General features: G+C 44.5%; 1 protein-coding gene across 1 annotated transcript; it reads right to left on the bottom strand.

The window, feature by feature from the left end:
* Positions 1–11908: 11908 nt before the first annotated feature.
* On the bottom strand, positions 11909–26795 carry LOC137536531 (zinc finger protein 84-like). The gene is made up of 3 exons (XM_068258747.1): positions 26745–26795; positions 18768–19331; positions 11909–14037 (listed from the first exon to the last, which is right to left on the bottom strand). Exons 2-3 carry the CDS (start codon positions 19276–19278, stop codon positions 12680–12682), a joined length of 1869 nt encoding a protein of 622 aa, XP_068114848.1. The 5' UTR covers positions 19279–19331; positions 26745–26795; the 3' UTR covers positions 11909–12679.

Here is a 26795-nt window from a genome sequence, read left to right as displayed (position 1 = left end):
TCAGTGCATAACAGTATAAAATGCCATAAGAGAATACAGAGGCGTATCTTGAGGGGTGCAGGCATGGCTCGTGCCATGGGTGTTACAGCACTCATGGACGTTATATGCCTGCCCCTGTGCTGTCTGCGCACCACAGCCTCAGATCAGCACTGCTCACAGTCCCCGCTGCCTCCCCGTTATAGTATCACACCACAGATCAGCGGTGAAGTGAAGGCGCATAGTGCCCACACGGCTGTACTACACATGAGGAAGTGATGTCATCAGTCACTTCCTACGTGTGTAGTACATCCACGGGGAGGCAACAGGGACGGCGAGCAGCACCGATCTGAGGTTTGAGGCTCGGGTCTGATTGTCGCTGGCTCGCCACACCGATCTGGAGGTCTAAAGGGTGGACAGGTGACCTACCTACAGCATACTGTGTGCACCTTGTTACGTATATGGGGGCAACTTTCTACCTATACTGGGGATACCTTGTTACCTATACTGGGGGCACCTTGTTACCTATACTGGGGGCAACTTTCTACCAATACTGGGGACACTTTTCTACCTATACTGGGGGAACCTTGTTACCTATACTGGGCAAACCTTGTTACCTATACTGGGGGCAACTTTCTACCTATATTCCTGAGCACCTTAATACCGATACGGGGACACCTTACTACCTATCTCGGGGCACCTTAACTCTATCTATAGTGGGAACACTTATATATATTAGAGAGAGAGAGAGAGAGAGAGAGCTCTTGAGCTTATTAATTTTATCTTGAGGCAGCTACTTTATTATTTTATCTGAAGGCACGTGACTACTTGATTTTTTTTATGTGGATGCATGTGAATACTTGCTTTTTTTTATCTGGAGGCAAGTGACTACCTAATTCTATTATCTGGATGCATGTGTCACTACTTTGGCCAGTGGGCTGGAGTTTGGCATGTATGCTCTATACCTATACAAGTGCGCTATCACATCCCCCGGTGGTGTCGCCCATCACAGTTTGGCCATACTGAAGGGTATCCCTGCTCCCGCTTCCTGTGAGTCAGCTCTGCAGTCCGGGTAATGTAAAGGTCGGCGATGGCATCTGGTATTTTGTGGCAGGATCTTGTGGAGTGGATGGAGATGAAGGAAAGTTGCCCTGTTGGGATGGGGAACAAGCCTGTGTCTTCTGGTCCCTTCCCACACCTGCTCCATCCGGCGGAGGTCTCCTGGCTGCCCGCAGGCTGCTCTGACAGGTGCTCACAGGGAGCCATGTGTGACATACTGTATAACCATGTTTGTATGAAATTATTATATTACAACTAACATTCCAAATTAAGCTGTCACCAGTGTGATATCTTACCTGGACAATCCTACACTAGCTGGCAGCATGCCTATGTACTATGCTCGGAGCTTGCAGCTACGCACCAGCCTCCTATCATGCCCTAACTGACATTAGTTGTCCGGTCTGAGTATAGCACATGGCACAGGTACAGAGGCATTTACCAGGTAGAGGAGTGACCAGATAAGGGGTCATATTGATGAATGGTTGGCTAGCTTACTTGGTTACTGCAGTAAATGTCACTAAGGATCCCTGGCTTTGCACAGAAGCATCAGACAGTGTTTTCCAGAATGAAGCATTCCCTGGTTGGGATGTACACAAGGACTTCATATGTGACATTATGCAGCTTGTGCTGGAGGAGAACTGATTATTATTGAAAGATCCTTTTACCAGCAGGTGAGGGGTGCCTCCATGGGGGTGGCATGTGCTCCAGCTTATGCCTACACACCATACAGTAGGTGACAGATACAGAGGGTCAGTGAGATATAAATAATTTCAACTTGATGTAGGATTATGCAAATGGATGCAGCTTCAAAATCTACCAATCATATCCTACCTCAACTTAATTCAATTGATCCATTTTGGTAACAGTACATCTTACATTACATGCAGAGGAACAAAACACATCACACTGTGGGAACAATATACAGCTGATACTCAGCACATCATCCAGAGGAAAAACTTTATTAGCAGCTTTAATCACAGGAGAGATACTTGGAGATGCATCAGATTTCCATTCTAATAGGATTTATTTTGTTACATTATGCAGATGTCACGATCTTACCTGGTGTGCACGCCCGCGATGTCCCACCTACTTCTGGGTATGGGGCGCAGTCTCCTGGCAGTGACATTCCTGTTGGTCTTTGGTGTGCACGTGACGGCAGTCTAGGTGGGAAGGAGAGTCTCTCCTCCACTCCAGTGTACGCTCTCAGGCACTGGCATACATGGGGTCAGCTGACACTAAGAATAGGTAGGTATAGTGCTGTCTGATTGGTGGATTGATTGTGTGGCCAGCCACTGATTGGGTGCATGGTGTATTTAAGCCTGGCTGTGCTCATTGTCCATTGCCTTTGGTAGCGTTAACTTTGCTAGTTGCCGGGTGCTCACCTACCTACAGTAACTGTTTACCTGGATCGACCTTTGCCTGTACCCTGACTACTCTTGACGGCTGCCTGGATAGACCCTTGCTTGAAATTGACCATTTGTGTTGCTGCGTGGACCAACCTTGGATAGCCCAATGGATGTTAGCATCTCTCGTGTATGACACCTGGCTTGTTTTGACTTCTTTGTCTGTGTTCTTGCCCCATGGGTCTCTGTTAGTATCTCTGCCTTCACTCTGAGTCCTCATACCTTGCGCATTAAGGCCTAGGTGTAACCGTAGTCAGGTAGACGTCTCCTGTTCAAGTGGAGACACGGCGAAGACTGCAGAGTTAGATTGGGGCATAAGGACCAATACAAATGTGGGGAATTCAACAGGCCTCACAGCAGAATAGCTTCCAGCAGCAGCTTCCCACATTAGTCTATAGCATGTGATTGTAACACATATAACAATAACCTGTCCCCCTCTCCACCCCAGAATTCCTGTATCTCACCTCCAGCCCAAACACCTGTATCCAATCATCTCCTAATTTACATTTGGGGTGCAGCACTAAGGCATTGGGGTGTCTATAGCAGTGATTGTAACACATATAACAATAACCTGTCCCTCTCTCCACCCCAGAATTCCTGCATCTCACCTCCAGCCCAAACACCTGTATCCAATCATCTCCTAATTTACATTTGGGGTGCAGCACTGAGGCATTGGGGTGTCTATAGCAGTGATTGTAACACGTAACAATAACCTGTCCCCCTCTCCACCCCAGATTTCCCGCATCTCCCATTGGAGAAAAACTAATACTAATGAGGATTTCATTACTTACAAAAAAGAGTTGAACAAGTTTAAAACCGCGCTCTCTTCTGCAAAACAATCATACTTCTCCTCCCTCATATCCTCCCACTTGCACAATCCAAAGCGCCTGTTCAGTACTTTCAACTCCCTTCTCCGACCACCCCCTCCTCCTCCTTCTTCATGCTTATCAGCTGAAGAATTTGCAACATACTTTACAGATAAAATTGCAAAAATCTGTAGTGTGTTTTCCACGCAGACATCAAACTCCATCTCCACTCCTCTTGTTGACTGCTCTCTTTCCAGTTTCTCTCCACTCTCCGAACATTCGCTCTCTTCCCTTATCTCCAAATCCCATCTAACCACCTGTTCTTTGGATCCTATCCCATCACATCTCATTCCACAGCTATCCACATCCCTCATCCCTGCCCTAACATCACTGTTTAACCTATCCCTCTCCACCGGAATTTTTCCATCCTCACTCAAGAGGGCTGTTGTAACACCACTACTTAAAAAACCATCTCTAGACCCCACCGAACTTGCTAACTACCGCCCAGTGTCACTTCTTCCATTTGCATCTAAATTACTTGAACGCCACATTCATGCTGAACTAAGTCAGTATTTATCTGCAAATTCCTTGCTTGATCAGTTCCAATCTGGCTTCCGGCCAAACCACTCCACAGAAACAGCCCTCACCAAAGTAGCTAATGATCTCCTCACAGCTAAATCCAAAGGCTATTATTCCATACTCATCCTTCTAGATCTGTCATCAGCATTCGACACTGTCGACCACACTCTACTCCTACAGATCCTTTCATCTATAGGAATAAAGGACCTCTCTCTCTCCTGGATATCTTCCTACCTCTCTGGAAGGTCTTTCACTGTTTCTTATTCAGATCAGGCCTCCTCTTCACATCCTCTGTCTGTAGGGGTACCTCAAGGCTCTGTCCTCGGTCCCCTCCTCTTCTCCATCTACATGCACGGTCTTGGTAACTTAATCAGCTCATTTGGTTTCCAATACCACCTATATGCAGACGATACGCAACTGTACCTCTCGGCCCCAGACCTTAACTCCCTCCTCACACGGGTTCCCGACTGCCTGTCCGCTATTTCCTCTTTCATGTCCTCTCGCTTCTTAAAACTTAATATGAATAAAACTGAACTAATAGTCTTTCCACCATCCCTGTCCACCCCTTTGCCTGATATTACAATAAATGTTAATAACACGTCTATAACATCAGTTCCCAAAGCACGGTGCTTGGGGGTAATATTTGATTCTTCTCTCTCATTTACTCCTCACATTAACTCCCTAACCAGCTCCTGCCATTTCCAACTGAAAAACATAGTACGTATCCGACCTTTTCTCTCCCATGACACAACCAAGATGTTAGTACATGCTCTTATTATATCTTGATTGGACTATTGCAATATATTGCTTGGTGGACTTCCAACTAACCGACTAACACTGCTCAATTCTGTACTGAACTCTGCTGCTCGACTCATTCATCTCTCCTCTCGCTTTTCCTCTGCTGACCCTCTCTGTCAAGCTCTTTACTGGCTACCAATTAATGAAAGGATTCAGTTCAAACTCTTAACCATAACCTACAAAGCTCTCCACAATCTCTCTCCCCTGTACATCTCCTCACTAGTCTCCAGATACCAACCCAACCGCAATCTCAGATCTGCACATGAGCTTCTTCTATCCTCTTCTATAATTACCTCCTCACATTCACGTGTACAAGACTTCTCACGTGCCTCACCCCTCCTCTGGAATGCCCTTCCACAACACATCCGCCACTCTCCCACTTTTGAAATCTTTAAACGCTCCCTCAAAACCCACCTTTTCCGACAAGCGTATTCTCTAGCTTAGGCCATGCACCCACTAAATAACCTAATTACGCACTGCCTGTACATATACTGTATACATCCCCACCTCTTGTTTCCACCCCATTCCTTTAGATTGTAAGCTCGCAAGGGCAGGGCTCTCACCCTTTTGTGTCATGGACTGTTATTAATTTAATTGCTTGCACACTGTTAGACATTTATACATTTTAGTCATCATGTTAAATCAAATTGTAATCAGCAGTGCTGTATCTTGTATCAGTGTTTATATTTGATGTATATCATTGTCTGTATCATTATGTATCCCTTGTTTGTTTTCTTACATTGTACAGTGCCACGGAATATGTTGGCGCTTTATAAATTAATAATAATAATCTCACCTCATGCCCAAACACCTGTATCCAATCATCTCCTAATTTACATGTGGGGTGCAGCACTGAGGCATTGGGGTGTCTATAGCAGTGATTGTAACACATATAACTATAACCTGTCCCCCTCTCCACCCCAGAATTCCTGTATCTCACCTCCAGCCCAAACACCTGTATCCAATCATCTCCTTCTAATTTACATTTGGGGTGCAGCACTGAGGCATTGGGGTGTCTATAGCAGTGATTGTAACACATATAACAATAACCTGTCCCCCCCTCTCCACCCCAGAATTCCTGTATCTCACCTCCAGCCCAAACACCTGTATCCAATCATCTCCTTCTAATTTACATTTGGGGTGCAGCACTGAGGCATTGGGGTGTCTATAGCAGTGATTGTAACACATATAACAATAACCTGTCCCCCTCTCCACCCCAGAATTCCTGCATCTCACCTCCAGCCCAAACACCTGTATCCAATCATCTCCTAATTTGGGGTGCAGCACTGAGGCATTACCTGGGAATCACAGCTGTTGAGTCGGTACAAAAATCATCCAAATCCAACTCCTCAGTTTATGATTCCACTGACTCCGACTCCTAATTGACATATACAGATAATCCCTTTTTAGTAAAGTGCAATGGACCAGGAAAAGTAGTTTACTATATCAGAAGTTTACTATATTGGGATTAGCCATACATTCAATACAGTATTTATACAGACATATTTGATGGGACCTGAGGACTTAGTTTACTATATACAGATGTTTACTATATAAGAGTTTACTATAATGAGATTCTACTGTAGCAATCTTGTTTCCTATTGACTCAATGGCAACATTACTACGGGGGTTAGCCCCGCCCCCTAACCCCCACAGGACTGGTGTCTATAAATCTTTGCTCTGCCCACTTCCTCCTGCTTTTTTTTTTTTAAATGCTATTTTGTTATTTTGCTCTTACCCGAGCTGTGTCCTCACAGCTTCCACACACTGCCTCCGAGTGTGAAGCTCCGCATCCGGCTCTAAATGGGCGCAAGGCGGGTGTAAGCCCCTCTTTCTGCTGTTTTTTCTGGGGCACTTCGGAGCAAATGTACACTCTGGGACAGAATTATTATTTATTATTGCAGAAATTCTGTTAGTCCCCACATTATTGCCTGATGAAGCGGGTGTTGCCTGTGAAACGCGTTGCACCTTTGGGGTACTTTTCAATAAATGTATTTGTATTCATACAGACAGTCTTTCATGTCTGCTTACCGGAAGTAAGTCCACCGCTTCCTCCAAGCGCATTTTAAAAATTTTATCAATTTTTATCCTGCTGGCGCCTCTGTTCTCTTACTGCTATACTGTGTCCACCCTTGGTGGAGGGGTGACCCACCCCTTTCTTTCCGATCCACAGAGAGCGACTTCTTAACCCTGAGTGAGGACAGGTCTAATCTTCTCACCTGTCTTTACAGTGGTTGCCTATCTGGTAACCCGTGTTTGTGAGTATACACATCTCACTTTTCATTATATTCAATTGTTATTGACATACTACACTATATTGGGCTCTCGGTCTCTCCATTTTTATGTCCTGACCCGGAAGTCATCAGACGCACTCTCAAGAAGAACGCCGAACATTTAAGAAAGTGCGGCGCGGCAGCAGGTTGCTTGGCCAAACATCTCTTGGATCAGGCATAGGTAAGCGGTGCACCGTCTTGCGGTGAGCACTGTTCCAGGTACCTGTCATTTGCCTACAACGATGTTCTTATCGTCTATTGAAACAGCTTCAACTCAACCCTGCCTATCTGTGCGAGGTCTTCAGCCAAAGCCTGGATATTGTACTGACCATTAAGGTAAATAACTTTTTACCTGGGTTATGTTCCTTATGCTTCAGCCACCAACTATAAGACCATCCTTCTGTTTTTATTCTTAGCATCATACTGATGGGTAAGGGCTAGACTGCTAATATTTTTGCGGAGATGAAAGTCTTTTTATTTGTTACTGAGAGATGTATTCTCTGTTATTTATTCTTCGCAACTAGCAGTACTCTACAGAGAGCGGAGCCTGCTTCAGGAGAAAGACGTAGCTCCTCTTCAAGATCTTCAAGAAGGTATATATTCAGAGGACAGAATAAATACGCAGGACGGATAGACTATTTATCATACCAGGTGGTTGTAAGAAGGGCCAGCCAGCAACTACAAGAACCATAGCAGACTGGCTGGCGAAGGCGATTAGACACGCTTACAGTGCAATGAGTAAGGCACTGCCACAGGAAATCACGTCGCACTCTACAAGATCTATAGCAGCTTCGTGGGCGGCCTTATCCAAACTGTTTCCAGAAACCATATGTCCAGCTGCCAATTGGGCTCCGAAAAATACATTTATTAAACATTACAAGGTGAATCTAGGAGCTTTATCCACGGTCCAATTCGGAAGAGAAGTATTATCCTCAGTTAAGATAGCTAGAAAACGATATTGTTCTTCCAGAGTAATCACTGATTTATTACATTCTGTTTGTTTGTTCTTCTTTACGTGATTAAAGTGTTGAAAGCATTATTATTGATGTTATTGTTGACTACCCACCCTTCTGTACCTTTTTTGTGCTAGTTAAAGAGACTCTGTAACAAAATTTTCGACCTTATTTCTTCTATCCTATAAGTTCCTATACCTGTTCTAACCTGGTCTGGATTACTGCAGCCTTTTTTAGTTGGACTGTCTCTGTAATATATGTAATCTTCTTTTCTTTGTCAAGCCTTGTCGAGACAAAGAGGAATGCACTGTCTCTGCTGTGATAGGGAGAAGCTATGCACGCCCCCTGCAGGCTCTCCTGTGCGTGTATGAGTCACAGGCAATGTCTCTGCTCACAGCCAGAGTCTCTGCAAGGCTCGTGGAGCTGAGACTTTTTAACCTCTTGACGACCAGCTAACGCCGATTGGCGTAAACTGGCCTTCTGAGGGCTTCCATGGAAACGGCCGCTCATTCGAGCGGCCTTTCCATGTCTGTTCACGGAGGCTGTCTCCGTGAACAGCCGGAGAGCCGCCGATCGCGGCTCGCCGGCAAAATGTAAACACGCGGGGAAGAAATCCCCGCTGTTTACATCATACGGCGCTGCTGCGCAGCAGTTCTGTAAGGCAGATCGGCGATCCCCGGCCTCTCATTGGCCGGAGAACGCCGGCATATGATAGGCTGAAGCCTATCCTACAATGCGCAGGACGGATATGAAGAGCCCCCCCCTGCAAAGCGCAGAGAGCCGGCGGCGATCAGACCCCCCCAGCAGGACATCCCCCTAGTGGGGAAAAAAGGGGGTAAGTCTGATCGCCCTGGAATAATCCTGATCTGTGCTGCGGGCTGGAGAGCCCACGCAGCACAGATCAGACAGAAATGCACTGGTCGGCAAGTGGTTAAACAACTGTGAGTGGAGAGAGATCAGTGCAGAGTTCAGACAAGCAGCTAAGGCAACACATGGGAGTAACATTGCAACAATCAAGTCACATTTGAGAGGAGCTTCAGCAAACAGGCACCTGCTCTGATGATGTATTTCCTGTTTGGCGGCCATCTTCATTGTTTCCAAAAACAATAAATAAAACAGTGATTTTATCACCAGGAAAGCAGCAGGGATCGGCAAAAATGTCACAGAGGGGGCTAGGAGAAGACAACAAACAGGCTGGTACTTTTATTTATGTAATATTTTCACAGTACAGATTCTCTTTAAGTCCCCGTAGTAATGCTGCCATTGAGTCAATAGGAAAACGGAAAATTGTAATACTTACCTACAGGTAATTTTCGTTTCCTGCTGACTCCATGGCAGCATACGGAGAGGCCACCCTGATTAAGTTACAGTGATTTGGTAGACTAGTAAAAAGAAAGCAGGAGGAAGTGGGCAGAGCAAAGATTTATAGGACACCAGTCCTGTGGGGGTTAGGGGGCGGGGCTAACCCCCGTAGTAATGCTGCCATGGAGTCAACAGGAAACGAAAATCACCTGTAGGTAAGTATACAATTTTCTGTTTTATTGTTATAAACAAGACATCAGCGCCAGGGGCCCAATCAATGGGAACCCCGAGAAAAATATGCGCTTGTATGCTGGTCCACAACCAGTGAGACAATAACAGGTGCTGCCTGTCTCCTTCCCTTTTTGATGCGTTTTTTTTTTTTTAATAAAGTTTTATGATGTACTTCCGCTTCCTGTTGTTTTCCTATTGATTTGTATAAAAACAATAAGAAAACAAATACAAAACGCATATGCGTTTTGTATATGTGAACTGCAAACACATTAAAATGCATGCAAAACGCATGAAAAACCAAAAACGCACTAAACACACACACACAAAAAGCATATGCCAGACAACGCAAGCTTTCACGCTATGTCATAAGAAAACAAATACAAAACACATATGCGTTTTGTATATGTGAACTGCAAACACATTAAAGAGACTCTGTAACAACAAAAAGATCCCCTGGGGGGTACTCACCTCGGGTGGGGGAAGCCTCCGGATCCTAATGAGGCTTCCCACGCCGTCCTCTGTCCCACGGGGGTCTCGCTGCAGCCCTCCGAACAGCCGGCGACTGTGCCGACTGTCAGTTCAATATTTACCTTTGCTGGCTCCAGCGGGGGCGCTGTGGCGACTTTCGGCACGGAAATAGACGGAAATACCCGATCTCCGTCGGGTCCGCTCTACTGCGCAGGCGCCGGAAACTTGCGCCTGCGCAGTAGAGCAGACCCGACGGCGATCGGGTATTTCCGCCTACTTCGGCGCCGACAGCCATCAGAGCGCCTGCGCAGGAGCCAGGAAGGTAAATATTACGTCACCGCTGTACGGAGGGCTACAGCGAGACCCCCGAGGGACGCAGGATGGCGTGGGAAGCCTCATTAGGATCCTGAGGCTTCCCCCACCCGAGGTGTGTACCCCCCAGGGGCCGTTTTGTCGTTACAGTTCCTCTTTAAAATGCATGCAAAACGCATGAAAAACCAAAAACGCACTAAACACACATACACAAAAAGCATATGCCAGTCAACACAAGCTTTCACGCTATGTCATATGTGAACCCAGCCTATATGAGCTGTAATTTGCTTAAAGTGGATCCGAGATGAACTTTTACTTATTGCATAATTGTGTTCCTTACATATAGTTTATAAGGCATTCCTCAAGCCAAATACTTTTTTTTAATGTTTTATTACTCTAATTCCCTATAAACTAAACAAGCCACGCCCACAGCTCATAGTGCATTGGCACTCCATGTAGCAAGGGCTTATGGGAGCTCAGTCTGGGCAGAAGGAGGTGTTACTAGCCAGAGATTTCAGAGGCGGAGAGGAGGAGGGAGCAGGAGAGGGGAGTGAGCTGAGGGCTGGAGAAGCAGTTGCAGCTTGCCTGTGTGTAATGTGACAAACAGAACATGGCCGCTGTCATTGTATCACAGGAATAAACAAACATGAAACTGTTGAAGCTGTTTGCAGCTAGAATTGCTGTGTAAACTATCTAAACTTTACATAAGATATATAGACAAGTTACTTGTCATAGTTAGCTTTTCATCTCGGATCCACTTTAACCTCTTGCCGCCCGCGTCACGCCGATGGGCGTGGCGGCAGCCCCAGGACCGCCTAACGCCGATTGGCGTAAAGTCCTGGGGCTCTGTTTTGCAGGAGATCACGCGCAGGCTGCGCGCATCTCCTGCTTGGGGGGCGGAGTCTCCGAGGACTGTTAGACGGTGTGATCGCCGTCTATTTACATGTACAGCGCTGCTAAATAAGAAACACCGAGAGCCCAATATAGTGTAGTATGTATTGGAAACCGTGGATAAATGTAAGTGTGAGATGAGTATACTCACAAACATGGGTTACCTCTTAGGCAACCACTGTAGATGCAGGTGAGGAGATTAGACCTGTCCTCACTCAGGATTAAGATGTCGCTCTCTGTAGATCAGGAAAATAGGGGTAGGTCACCCCTCCACCAGGGGTGGACACAGTATTATAGTAAGAGAACAGAGGCGCCAGCAGGATAAAAGGTAATAAAAATTTTAAAATTTGCTGGGAGGCAGTGGTGGACTTACCTCCGGAAAGCAGACTCAAAATACTGTCTGAATTAAACAAATAAATTTATTATTGGTACCCCAAAAGATGCAACGCGTTTCGCAGGCACAGCCCGCTTCATCAGGCAATAAGATAGGGGACAAACAGTAGCTCGTCAGTAGCACGAATAGCGCCTCTGTTCAGTACAGCAGCGCTGTACTGTGGACAGCCGTGTCCTCAAGAGGTTAAACAAGTGCATTTGGGTGTTAACATAACACGCTTTCCACACAATGGAATTTGATTGGTCCATTTTCAAGCTGCATCCATTTGCATACAAAATTTGCATAAACATGCATCAACACAGAATTATTTGCATCCCATTGACCATCCCTATTAGTGACACGACTACACATCAGGCTTTATTCTTACAGGAGAGATATTCTTTATTATATATAAAAGATTCCTGTGTACACATCAGATATACAGTCACAGTAATATTTGTATAACTGACTTTAAAAATACGGTGACAGCTTTATTGCAGCAGCAAATGTAACTGTTTTTGGATTGTTTATTATTTCATTTTTGTGGACTAAGCTCTTCTATTACTGTATATTCAAGTTATGTATCTATTATCTGAGAAATAGAATATTTTATCATATTTTTCCTTCTAAGTAAATATACATTTATTTGAAGTCGGAGTCGATGCATTTTTGGACAACTCTGACTCCAAGTACCCAAAAACTACTCCGAATTCGGCTCTTGCTGGGAATACATCGACTTTAAAACTATCATTGCTAAAAACTAAGAAATAATGATTTTTTTCCATTTTTTTTCCTTATTATTCCTGTTAAAATGCATTTAGAATAAAATAATTCTTAGCGAAATGTACCACCCAAGGAAATCCTAATTGGTGGTAAAAAAACAAGATATAGAACATTTCAGTGTGATAAGTAGTGATAAAGTTATTACCAAATGGGAGGAGGGCTGAAATGTATACATTGCTCTAGTCCATAACACTTGCCATTAAATATATAAAACATGAACTCACGCAAGTTCTGTCTATTATCTCTAGTACTATATCTAGTACTATATGTGCCCATGTTTATCTCATCAAATCATCTCAGTTCAGGGACTTCAACACTTTAACAAACCAATATACTGAGTAGCATGAAATTACTTATTAAGGTCTCTGTGATAAAATGTCTCCATGTGCACTTCATGTATAAGAAATAAAAGAAATATTGTAAAAAAAACAAACAAACAAAAAAAACACTTACAACCAAGACGTTACTACAATCAACACAGATGTGTGACAAGCTGTGATTTACGCCCAAAATGTTTCCCACACTCAGCACAAGCATAGGGCTTCTCACCAGTGTGAGATCTCTCATGTCTGACAAGATCTGATTTACGTACAAAACATTTCTCACACTCAGCACATGAATAGGGCTTTACACCAGTGTGAGATCTCTCATGAACAGTAAGGTATCCTTTCTGTCCAAAACATTTCCCACACACAGCACATGAATAAGGTTTCTCACCAGTGTGAGACCTCTGATGATGTATTAGGCCTGCTTTATATACAAAACATTTCCCACACTCTCTACATGAATAGGGCTTCTCACCAGTGTGAGATCTCTTGTGAGTGACAAGATGTGATTTCCGAACAAAACATTTCCCACACTCAGCACAGGAAAAGGGCTTCTCACCAGTGTGACATCTTTCATGTCTGGCAAGATCCGATTTTTGAACAAAACATGTCCCACACTCAGCACAAGAATATCGCTTCTCACCGGTGTGAGTTCTCTCATGACTGAGAAGGTTTGATTTCCCAAAAAAACATTTCCCACACTTAGCACATGAATAGGGCTTCTCACCAGTGTGAGATCTCTCATGATATAAATGGCCTGTTCTAGATCCAAAACATTTTCCACACACTCTACATGAATAGCGCTTCTCACCAGTGTGAGATCTCTCATGAACGACAAGCTGTGGTTTTTGAACAAAACATTTCCCACACACAGCACATGAAAAGGGCTTCTCACCAGTATGAGTTCTCTTATGTCTGACAAGCTGTGATTTCCTAATAAAACATTTCCCACACTCAGCACATGAAAAGGGCTTCTCACCAGTGTGGGACCTCTCATGTATGACAAGCTGCGATTTCCTACCAAAACATTTCCCACACTCAGTGCATAAATATGGCTTCTCACCTGTATGAGTTCTCTCATGTTTGACAAGGTCCGATTTCCCACCAAAACATTTCCTACACTCAGCACATGAAAAGGGCTTCTCACCAGTGTGAGATCTCTCATGTCTGACAAGATGTAATATCTGTACAAAACATTTCCCACACTCAGCACATACATAAGGCTTCTCTCTAAAGTGAGTTGTTTTCTTATGTAGAACAATCTCTGATTTAGAAACAAAACATTTCCCACAAATGGAACAAGAATAAGACCCTCCAGCAGGGTGAAAGCTGTGCTGGGTGTGAGGCCCCTCAGGGTTAGACAGGTGAGGGGAGTCTGGGGGAGTATTTGGAGTAACCAGGATATCTGCAGTAGACTCTTGTCCAGTGAAATCATCATCCGTTGTACAGTCTGTGGATACAGAGAGACGAGCCTCTGAGAGGTTCCTGATGCCGGGACTCCACCCTGCAAATAGAAACATCATCACTTCCTGTTCAAGAAATCTGAGGGGAAGAACGATTATTATTAGCGATGGTCAGTGAGCTGCTGAGAATTCCAAGTTGATGCAAAGTTTATGCAATTTGGAAATGAACCAGATGCAGCAGCTGCATAACTTTGCATAAAATTAGCATACAATTTGCACCATTTTAGAATTAGGCCTGGAACCCACGGGCAGCACTTTTCTAAGCACTTGTGATTTGTAAAGCTCTTGCTAATGTGATGCTATGAGGGATTAAAAAAAAAAATCACATCCATCACATGGGATATCACCTATAGCATTACATTAGCAAGAGCTTTTATAATCACAAGTGCTTAGATTAGGTCTGCTAGTGGGTCCCAGGCCTTATTGGCATGTCACTGACCACCACTAATTATCAGCCTGACAGAGAACTGCAGAAGGTTGTGCCCATTACAGGCAGCCAATCACATGACAAGAACTGCCTTGCATGCAAATTTTAAGTAGCTTGGAGTTCAGCCAATGAAATGCATTTCCTGACAAATGTGATTAGTTGCATACAAATTTGTAATACATTTGCATACAAGTAAGACATTTGCACCTCATTGACCTCCCTACACCTAAAGAATTGCCCATACATGGAAACGCAGTAAGTTGCAGAGCTTGATGAGACAATGGAAGCAATGTGTTACTCCTGTGACAACAGACCTGTATGTACTTATAGCAAGAGATCTGTGTTCTGTTTGTAGAGCAGTGTGGTGTCCCTTACACATTCTTATTACCATTGTGTAGTGTTATAATATAATACATTTAGTGCACTACCCACCTCCCAAACATGAAATAAATGGCTGGAATGTCCCAGCCTCACTCATGTATAGAAATAACAGCATAGCTTATCTGGGTGTGCTTCTCACTTACATAAACACAATGATAAGTCTATATAATGAGTACAGCGCTCCACACTAACAGCACAAATACTCCACAAAATAATGTCCTGATAGCTCAGTCCACTGGTACCAGGAGGAGGGGGGGCTTTATTAAGGATCAGGGCTACGGCCCTGACAAAGCAGCCAATTGGCTGTGAAACATGTAGGTGGACGGAGTTTGCACCAACCAGCATCCCAGCACACCTAGTCCACATGATCACAGTGCCAACAGCGTGGCTGATCCAAGAGGGTGATGTGAGCCCCGGAAGGTTATTGCTGTACGCACAGATGCAGGAGAAAAGTACATATGCTGGCCGCCAATTACTAACTGTGAAGACCCGTGAATTGAGGGAGCTGAAGCTGCAGAGTGGCAGTGAGTCTACCAGCGAGTCAGTCAGCCCCTCTCACTATCAGTGCGCCTGTCTAGCCTTAGATGGACTGTGATCCATGAGGTAATATCTGCTCAAGGAACTGTGATCCATACATCTGACTTTCCCTTATGGCATAATGAGGCAACAACTCCCTGGATTTGCTCCCCATAACATTGTTTAAGGGGCCCTCCAAACGCTGTATTATATTATAAGGCAGTGTGAGTGCGTGTATGAATGCACAGGCATGAGTGTGCTGCTAATATAACCCTATGGGGAAAACATGCCAATTATAGATCATTATGAAAGAGAACCTGAACTGAAAATAAAAAGTGAAAATAACCATACACAGGTCCTACTTACCTCCTGTGTAGTCTACTACTCAATCTCTTTCTCCTCTCCTGCATCCCGTTTGTCCACTGTGATCAATGGAATTCTCCGTCCTCCATTTTAAAAATGGTCATTACCCCCTAACAGCTTCCTGGTCAGCACACTGTTAAACTGTCATATCACCCACTTGAGACATAGGGAAACATGGACATTACCTTGCACATTCAGTTGTAACTGACAGCTGCTGATATATAACTGACAGCAACTGGTATATTTCAGTTCTGACAAAATATTGTCAGAACTGGAGGGGATCACTGTAAGAAGAAAATGGTGAGCTTCTGAGAGGAACTGATGGTGAGGTTAGTATGTAATATTCACTTGCAGCTCCATCATGTGTTTATTTTAATTAATTTTCCTCACTTCAGGTTCCCTTTAAGTGTTTGCTGGGAGACAATTGAAAGAGGAGCTGTCAGCAATACTATCTCAGAAAAACAAACAAACACATATATAAGTAGATAAATACGTGCTTTACTTACATAACATGTATTGCACTGTCCACATTTTGATTTTAGTGATTTTTCAATAGTAAAAAAAAAAAAAAAAAAGAGAAAATCCTTCTTAGGATTCTCCATTTTGACTCTATCTTGAAGCCAATCCTGACATTATTTCCTCCCTTACTTTGTCTGTGTATCATGGCCTGCCCCCCTCCCAGTCTTCACACACTCCCTCCCAGCTCTGCAGTAGAAACTACATTGAGAAATATTGGCCAATCAGAGAGGAACAGAGGTGTGGGAGGGGAAAACCGGAGGGAAAGAGGCTTCAACCAATCAGGCTGCATTAGTTAAGTCTGAGGGGAAATAATGAAGCAAAAAAAGGCAACCCAGAATGCCCTGCAACTTCCTTTTTGTGTACCAAATAAGAGTCAAGTACACTGGGGAATGATCATTTATCAACAAAAAAAGTGATAGTGATTTTAACTGTTGGATTGCCAGGTTTGCATCCTTATTACTTGTTTACCAGATTAAAATGAAGAAATGATTTTTGATTTTATGCCCGACAGTTACACTTGAATATAAAGCTGGTGGCAGACGTAATTCATCAATTTTAATTGGTTTTAGTGTATGAGGTCCTGGCCTGGCTTACCGGCAAATCTGAGGCTGTTTGTGGATGTCTATACCTATTTGTGCAATAAAGTTTTATATTACCTGTTAGCATTGTGACTCATGTGCAATTTTATTTATGATCAGTGTTCTATCGAGTTAATTGCTGCATCTATAATCTGAGACTATGGTTGCAAACTGCATTGTATTATTGGGATAAAGGCATGGCACACTTTTGCATGTCTTTCTATATTAGTATAGGCTTCATTAAAGTGCATCTGAACTCTTGCACAGGACAGAAGGAAAATGGAGAGAAATGCACCCTGTATGTATTTAGTGAGTTTAGCCTGTGTAATTCCCCCTCATTTGTGTCTAGACTGTATACATGTCCTACTGTCGGCTGAACGTCCGCCCAGCGGTAGGGTCTGATGGACCTGTCGTTTGCTAAAGTATGGCTTGTGTATGTGCCTTTAAAGACATTCAAACAACAAGTTGTTTGATCAGTCATTTGATCTGGTCCATTGTTCTATCCAGTCCATTGACCAGTCAAACGACATGTAAATTAGCTGTAATTAGCATTACAAACATTTTGTTGTCTGTGTGTACAAGGAGTCTGAACGACTTATTGTTTGAATGACAAGTTCAAACGTCCGATTTGAACGACAATCAGGCATAAAATCAGACGTGTGTACGCACCTTTACGCTTATTCTTTTAAGCTAGCCAATAAATGGTATCATCCTGATTGAAAACGTCTTGCTTTTACCTATTCTCTGAACAGGATTCCTGTGTATTAACTACCTTTGAACGTCATCACATTCTATTAGTGAATATCCACTCATTGCCTTACTTTAAGCTAGTGACTTTGACTCACCCGCACAAAAGGAAAAGCAATCTGAGCTGCATCATCCTGCATAAGATTTGCACTAAATGTGCTACGACTACAAACTGCTAAACTACTTTTAAGTACTTTTAAAGAAAACCTGTAATGAGAAAAACTTCCCCTGGGGGATACTCACCTCGGATGGGGGAAGCCTCCGGATCCTATTGAGGCTTCCCCCCTCCTCTTCGGTCCCACGGCGGCGGCGATAAAGCTCCCCAAACAGCGGGGATGTAAATATTTACCTTCCCGGCTCCCGCGCAGGCACAGTATCAGCTCTCTGCTCAGGGATAGGCAGAAATAGCCGATTGCGCCTGTGCAGTAGAGCGGCTATTTTTCTCCGTGCGGAGAGCCACAACAGCGCCCCCGCTGGAGCCAGGAAAGGTAAATAAATCAGCGCTTGTCAGGCTTGTCGAGGGAGGATTCCGGGACACTTCTGGGGAGCCAGCGCTGGATTGCCTGCAGCTACAGGAGTGGGGGAAGCCTCATTGGGACCCTGAGGCTTCCCCCTCCCGAGGTAAGTACACCCCAGGGTGTACTTACCTCGGTTACAGGTTCTTACCTTAGTTACAGGTTCTCTTTAATGGTTGATGATTCTTTCAAAGAAGCCTGCAGAGTTCATTATCAGGCTAATTGCATAATGTTGTTTATTAGTAGGTTAATTGCATATTTTTGCTTTAAAATTTTTGCTTTTTACCATTTGCTGTTTTTGGACACTTCTTCAGCACCCTCCCAGTTCATTTTATCACTGCAGTGAGTGGAGGTGGTTGTAGTCTGAATGTGCCAGTGACTGTAGGTGTGTACCGATATATCTACTATTGTCTATTTATGAATTTACTGTTATTGCACACTTCATATTCTCACATGGGAGGATAAAAAGCAAATTCTCTGGACCACACTTTATTTTATTTGGATAATTTGTTACATAATGGTATTTATGCACTTAGCACTTTTTTGGATTATTACAATATTGTATTTTTATGGGAGAGGGTGCTACTACCATTTTTAAATTAGCTGCTGTTGAATTTACTATTTACCGGCACAACACTGATCCTTGCATTATAACTCCTAATATGGCCAGTCTGTGAGCAGTGACACAGTCATAACTAAAAACATATTCAATATTGATTACTCACCTGTTCTGCCCCCTGAAAGTGTTTTTTTCTCTTTCTTTGTCACCATCATCACACCCTCCTCTGCAGACTGCTGATCACTCCTCACATATGTCTCTTCAGCTTCCTCTTTAATTGTCACCTTCATAATACCCTCCTCCATAGACTGCTGATCACACCTCACATACGTCTCTTCTTCTTCCTCTTTATATGTCCCCATCATGTCACCCTTCTCCATAGATTTCTGATCATTCCTCACATAGGTCTCTTCTTCTTCCGCTTTATATGTACTCATGTCACCCTCCTCCATAGACTGTTGATCACTCCTCACATAGGTCTCTTCTTCTTCCTCTTTAATTGTCACCTTCATAATATCCTTCTCCATACACTGCTGATCACTCCTCACATACGTCTCTTCTTCTTCCTCTTTACTTGTCCCCATCATGTCACCCTCCTCCATAGACTGCTGATCACTCCTTAAATACTTCTCTTCTTCTTCCTCTTTAATTGTCCTCATCATGTTACCCTTCTCCATAGACTGCTGATCACTCTTCACATACGTCTCTTGTTTGAGCTCAGATCTTACTTCTGAAAAGGATAACAGATTATAGCCGTAAGATATTAGCAGTAATAAACAGAGCACAGAAAAGAACATTTGCTGGGGTTGATAATATCCCATAAGCTGTGGTCTCCTGCACATTCCCGACACCCCAATGTCACACCATTACCGCCACACACCCGATTCAGCATGTCAGCCCTACATCTTGCATGCCTGATTAAGGCTCCCTGCACACTCCATGCAATTACGATTTGTACATCCGATTCCGATTTTTTATCGTTACTGCATGCTGCGTTTTTTCCTCCGTTTTTCTGTTGATTGTATTCAGGGAAAATCGGAATTGCAAATTGGAATCAGAATCGCAAAACGGATTTGCAGTGTCCAAATCCAACCATTCAACCAATTTGAGGGTGAAATTGGCCACATCCTCAATCAGGCATGTAATTGGTGGCACCAATTGTTGATTCGGATGGTCGGTAGCAAGTCGCCTGATGTACGGCCACCATTAGATACATCCAGTTTAGATTAACCAATTTTACCACCTCCATGGCCTCAACACTCAATGAGTTACCACATTTGGTAACCAAATGTCAGAAAGTTACTGACTGCAGCAGGACCAAGTTCCCATTCACAAGGTTTCTCCCCTGAAATGACCTTGGTGGAAATAAAGTGATAAAAGTGCAGTAACATGTCAGTGACAGTGCATCCTATATAATAATAGCCCTGTCGCTGCATCCTCCTGTGTCCCCGTGTCCTTACATTGTGCCCGCTACGCATGCACGGAATGCAGACGGACTTCAAACAGCAAGGAGGATGGGTGGGCATGTGTGTGTCTTCCTGCATCTCGGTTGTGCGCATGCCCAGGAGCACAAACATGCGCACATTTCGAGGGTCGCAGCCGAGGCCTTACACCTGTTATTCAATCAACGGGCCTTTTAACTAGTAAATAGTTATGTTAGAGGTAAATACCGCAAAAATATGTAATAATAAAAAGGCTGAATTCTGTTATTGTTAATTACCAATTTTTTTTATCATGTTAGTACCTGGCGCTATTTGTCACTTGCAAACTGGGTCCTATTGGACTAGCCCACTAAAAGTACTTAAAAAGTTACGATATACTTTATTAGTAAAAAAATCATAATATGATTGAGGGTGGTACATGAATACACAGCCCTTCATAGGAATAGTGTGCACCCTGAAATCTCAAGAGACAGAAGGGGGGTATTTGCTTATCCCCCCCCGCACACACTCACACAACAATGTCTGTATGAATAGAAACGTGGGGTGTTGCTATCCCCCTCCTATCTCATATGTGTAGTACACTATCAGAGGATAACACACAGGCTGACTTGCTGCACAGGTATATGTCTGGACCTGTGCAATGGACTAATCACTCATCACCTGAGTCGCACTAATACTGACCTTCATACAAAAATGCTGGAAAGGCTTCATCAGGAGGTGCTATACAACAGTGCAATGCTATGTACAAATACACAAAGCACACATTTACATTTTACTGGGAGGGAGGAGGCGCCCCAAGATGTGATGTGGGGAAGGGATAATGTAAGCTGGATAAAACATACATAAATAGGCTTACCTCTAAAAAGTAGGGGGTAGCCCAAAAAAAGTAATAATTATTTTTTAATATAAACCAGACACTTGAATGATAACGCATTTCGCGGATCACAGTCCGCTTCCTCAGATCAAAATACAAAAGTGTCTGAAACAATAAAAAACATTGGCACTCCTCAGTATGCAAAATAGACGAACATAAAAATATGTGACTGTGTATGTCGGTTCCTTGGAACCCTCACACCCCTTTTTCTTTTCCTGGAGAGCAACCTACATTAACAAAGACTAAAGAACCTGAGTGAGGGCGGGCTTTCCTCAGCAGCCGTTACACTGTGGTTGCTTTCCTCACCAGCCATTACACTCTGGTTGCTTTCCTCACCAGCCATTACACTCTGGTTGCTTTCCTCACCAGCCATTACACTGTGGTAGCTTTCCTCACCAGCCATTACACTGTGGTTGCTTTCCTCACCAGCCATTACACTGTGGTTGCTTTCCTCACCAGCCATTACACTGTGGTTGCTTTTCTTACCAGCCGTTACACTGTGGTTGCTTTCCTCACCAGCTATTACACTGTGGTTGCTTTCCTCACCAGCCATTACACTGTGGTTGCTTTCCTCACCAGCCATTACACTGTGGTTGCTTTCCTCACCAGCCATTACACTGTGGTTGCCTTCCTCACCAGCAGTTACACTGTGGTTGCCAGTGAGGACGGGCTTTCCTCACCAGCTATTACACTGTGGTTGCTTTCCTCACCAGCCATTACACTGTGGTTGCTTTCCTCACCAGCCATTACACTGTGGTTGCTTTCCTCACCAGCCATTACACTGTGGTTCCTTTCCTCACCAGCCATTACACTGTGGTTGCTTTCCTCACCAGCCATTACACTGTGGTTGCTTTCCTCACCAGCCATTACACTGTGGTTGCTTTCCTCACCACCCATTACACTGTGGTTGCTTTCCTCACAAGCCGTTACACTGTGGTTGCTTTCCTCACCAGCCGTTACACTGTGGTTGCTGGTCTTGCAGCCTATTCTTGTGAGTATTCTGCACATACTGTCGTTGAGTGTCCCATACCCTCAACATGCTACACTATCAGGGGCTCCCGGTGTCCCTGTCTTGTTTTTTGTCTCCTTTGGAAGGTCCTTGGACTCCATTAGTACCACCCTCTACAATCATATTTTATTACTTCACATCTAATTGCATGTAGCCTAGAGCCTTTTGAGCTGTGTTTGCTGGACTTTGCTGCTTCCAGCATCTCCTGGCTGGGGCAGTCTTATGGTTTGGTAACGCCGGTTCTCTGCTTTCTGCAGTGGCAGTGAACACTCCCCACCAATCCACACTGTCCTGCCACTGCAGAAAGCAGAGAACCCGCGTTACCAAACCATAAGACTGCCCCAGCCAGGAGATGCTGGAAGCAGCCTGTGAGGGAGAAAGGATGGATGGGGATAGAACCAAATAGAAAGCAGGGAAGAAAATGACAGACAGGCAGAACTGCTCCCTGTATAGCAGGGGTCTCAAACTCAATTTACCTGGGGGCCGCAGGAGGCAAAGTCAGGATGAGGCTGGGCCGCATAAGGAGTTTCACAATCGCGGCGCATCGCCGCCTCTGCCCGCCCCTCTCACTCTTCCTTCACAGAGAGGGGCGGGGAGAGGCGGCGATCCGTGCGGCGATTGACGTCAGGAGGGGCAGAGCTAAAGCTGAAAGCTCTGCCCCTTCCAGGAAATGCCTGCGGATTGCCCCCCGGGCAATTTGGATCGTTTAGCGGCAGGGATGCGGCGAATTACTTGGGAGCACTGAAGCGAACTATAAGGAAGCTTTTGCCGGCAAGGGCCACAAAATATTGTATCGAGGGCCGCAAATGGCCCGCGAGTTTGAGACCCTTGCTGTATAGCCTGACGAAGCGGGCATAGACCCGTGAAACGTGTTGCAATTTGTTGGAGCTGTGAATAAAGTAAATTTTGCTGATCCAATTGACTTGCGTAAGTCTACTGTGGGAGTGCCCATCGCTCCAGATTGCTGGCATGTTGGGGGACGAGAGGTTCTGTGATCGATGAAGGCTGAGGGCCGCCAAAAGTGCCCTCAAAGCGCCATCTGACTGGCTGAGTCCAACCAAATGGTGAGTTAGCCTCTGTCGGGGGGGGGGGGGGGGGGGGGGGGGCAATACACTACTGGTCTATATACACCCTTGGGAGTAAAGAAACAGCACCTGGTGGAACTAAATAGTGCTGATGAATCTGGGATTAGGACGTTTTATGCACTAGTAACATTGACTCTATTAACATTTGAGAGCAATTGACTGGCTTATTGCCCACTGATATTGACTGTATAGGGAGAACACCCCCAAGATTCTACTGGGATGCACAGAGGGGGTGTGCATGAGATTGGTAACTATATATTGCCAACCAGCAGTGTTTTTTCTTGGTTTTAGTCCTTTGCAATGTCTGTAAACCTAATTTATTGTACAGTGCTGCATATTATGTTGGCGCTATATAAATCCAATTAATAATAATATGGCACTACTAGGGACAGAAGGAAGAAATGTCAGCACTGGAGGGGCATGGCTATATCTCATATACATCTTCTCCTGTCTCTGTGATGTGAATTATTACTAGGAAGGTGAGATGCCGGCACTGGAGGGACATGGCTATATTCCATATACCTCTTCTCTTGTCTCTGTGATGTGAATTATTACTAGGAAGGTGAGATGCCGGCACTGGGGGGACATGGCTATATTCCATATACATCTTCTCTTGTCTCTGTGATGTGAATTATTACTAGGAAGGTGAGATCCTGGCACTGGGGGGACATGGCTATATTCCATATACATCTTCTCTTGTCTCTGTGATGTGACTGAATTATTACTAGGAAGGTGAGATGCCAGCACTGGAGGGTCATGGCTATATTCCATATACCTCTTCTCTTGTCTCTGTGATGTGACTGAATTATTACTAGGAAGGTGAGATGCCGGCACTGGGGGGACATGGCTATATTACATATACATCTCCTCTTGTCTCTGTGATGTGACTGAATTATTACTAGGAAGGTGAGATGCCAGCACTGGGGGGACATGGCTATATTCCATATACATCTTCTCTTGTCTCTGTGATGTGACTGAATTATTACTAGGAAGGTGAGATACCAGCACTGGGGGACATGGCTATATTCCATATACATCTCCTCTTGTCTCTGTGATGTGACTGAATTATTACTAGGAAGGTGAGATGCCGGCACTAGAGGGACATTGCTATATTCCATATACATCTCCTCTTGTCTCTGTGATGTGACTGAATTATTACTAGGAAGGTAAGATGCCGGCACTGGAGGGACATGGCTATATTCCATGTACATCTTCTCTTGTCTCTGTGATGTGAATTATTACTAGGAAGGTGAGATGCCAGCACTGGAGGGACATGGCTATATTCCATATACATCTTCTCTTGTCTCTGTGATGTGAATTATTACTAGGAAGGTGAGATGCCGGCACTGGAGGGACATGGCTATATTCCATATACATCTTCTCTTGTCTCTGTGATGTGAATTATTACTAGGAAGGTGAGATGCCAGCACTGGAGGGACATGGCTATATTCCATATACATCTTCTCCTGTCTCTGTGATGTGACTGAATTATTACTAGGAAGGTGAGATGCCAGCACTGGAGGGACATGGCTATATTCCATATACATCTTCTCTTGTCTCTGTGATGTGAATTATTACTAGGAACGTGAGATGCCAGCACTGCAGGGACATGACTATATTCCATATACATCTTCTCTTGTCTCTGTGATGTGAATTATTACTAGGAAGGTGAGATGCCAGCACTGGAGGTACATGGCTATATTCCATATACATCTTCTCTTGTCTCTGTGATGTGACTGAATTATTACTAGGAAGGTAAGATGCCAGCACTGGAGGGCCATGGCTATATTCCATATACATCTTCTCTTGTCTCTGTGATGTGAATTATTACTAGGAAGGTGAGATGCCAGCACTGGAGGGACATGGCTATATTCCATATACATCTTCTCTTGTCTCTGTGATGTGACTGAATTATTACTAGGAAGGTGAGCAGCCGGCACTGGAGGGACATGGCTATATTCCATATACATCTTCTCTTGTCTCTGTGATGTGAATTATTACTAGGAAGGTGAGATGCCAGCACTGCAGGGACATGGCTATATTCCATATACATCTTCTCTTGTCTCTGTGATGTGACTGAATTATTACTAGGAAGGTGAGATGCCAGCACTGGAGGGACATGGCTATATTCCATATACATCTTCTCTTGTCTCTGATGTGACTGAATTATTACTAGGAAGGTGAGATGCCAGCACTGGAGGGACATGGCTATATTCCATATACATCTTCTCTTGTCTCTGTGATGTGACTGAATTATTACTAGGAAGGTGAGATGCCAGCACTGGAGGGACATGGCTATATTCCATATACATCGTCTCTTGTCTCTGTGATGTGACCGAATTATTACTAGGAAGGTGAGATGCCGGCACTGGAGGGACATGGCTATATTCCATATACATCTTCTCTTGTCTCTGTGATGTGACTGAATTATTACTAGGAAGGTGAGATGCCAGCACTGGGGGGACATCAAAATCAGAATTTATTTCGCCAAGCACGGTTGGACCGTGCCCGGAATTGGGTTTGGCACATTGATTGGCACAGAGATAGTAGTAACGCAGAGTTAGTAATAACACAGAGATAGTAATAATACAACAACAACAAAATAATGCAGAGAAGTACAACAGAACACGAGCGATACAACAGAACAGGAGTAATACAACATTTGCAGTAGCGCAGTTACAGTTCCATCAGGAGTTACAGTGTGTAGCAGAAGGTAGTGAAACTAGTGCAACTAGGCCAGCAGTAAGCAAGCAAGAGCGGCCGCAGCCAAAGTCAGGTCTTAGGCCGTAGATGGCAGCAGGGTGGGGGGGTTAGAGGGGTGGGAAGAGTTCAAGAGTCTAACGGCTGTGGGAAAAAAAGTGTTCATGCGCCTGGTGGTCTTAACAGGGATGGACCGAAACCTCCGGCCCAGTTTGAGTCGGCTGAAAGACCTGTGACCAGGACGAGAGGGGTCGCCCACAATTTTCAGTGCTCTATTACGCAGTCTGGTGTTATAGATGAGATCTAGAGGGGGGAGGGGTTTTCCGATAATCCTCTCCGCTGAGCTGATGACCCTCTGGAGATTATATCTGTCGCTGGCGGTGCAGCTAGCAAACCAGACCAGAATGGATGAGCAGAGGACCGACTCGATTGTAGCTGAGTAGAAGGACCTCAGAAGTTCATGGGCCATGCCGAACTTCTTTAGTTGGCGAAGGAAGAAGAGTCTTTGTTGCGCTTTCCTCTGGGTTGCGGTAGTGTTTGCCCTCCAGGTCAGGTCATCAGAGATGGTTGTTCCCAGAAGGCGGACACTGGGAACCCTAGCGACCTCAGCGCCCTCAATGTATATCGGGGGAGGGATGCTTGCTGGCATGCTTCTTGAAATCAATGACCATCTCCACTGTTTTGGCCGTGTTGACATGGCTATATTCCATATACATCTTCTCTTGTCTCTGTGATGTGACTGAATTATTACTAGGAAGGTGAGATGCCAGCCATAATCTATGGCACATAACCCCAACCCTCCTGGTATACGTTTGATAGTGGATGTAGGCAAATTGTAGGTTATCAGGTCGGAACAGGGGCACTAGAAAACTGGCAAACAAGTCACAGCAGTCATATAAAAGTCTCTGGTATGGCAATTACTTCAAGGGGGATGATCAGGATAGTGACAGGTATTCTATGACCTACTGTGTAACAATGTATGTCCACCCCAACCTCTGCTCTGCTCAATATATAATAACAATCAAACGATTACCTCTTCCAACAGATTACCTCTTCCAACAACGTCTCCTCCTCTCCCCCGTCC

This window comes from Hyperolius riggenbachi, chromosome 10 (assembly GCF_040937935.1).
Source record: "Hyperolius riggenbachi isolate aHypRig1 chromosome 10, aHypRig1.pri, whole genome shotgun sequence".
Lineage (NCBI taxonomy): Eukaryota > Metazoa > Chordata > Amphibia > Anura > Hyperoliidae > Hyperolius > Hyperolius riggenbachi.
This window is presented reverse-complemented; position numbering and strand designations above follow the sequence as displayed.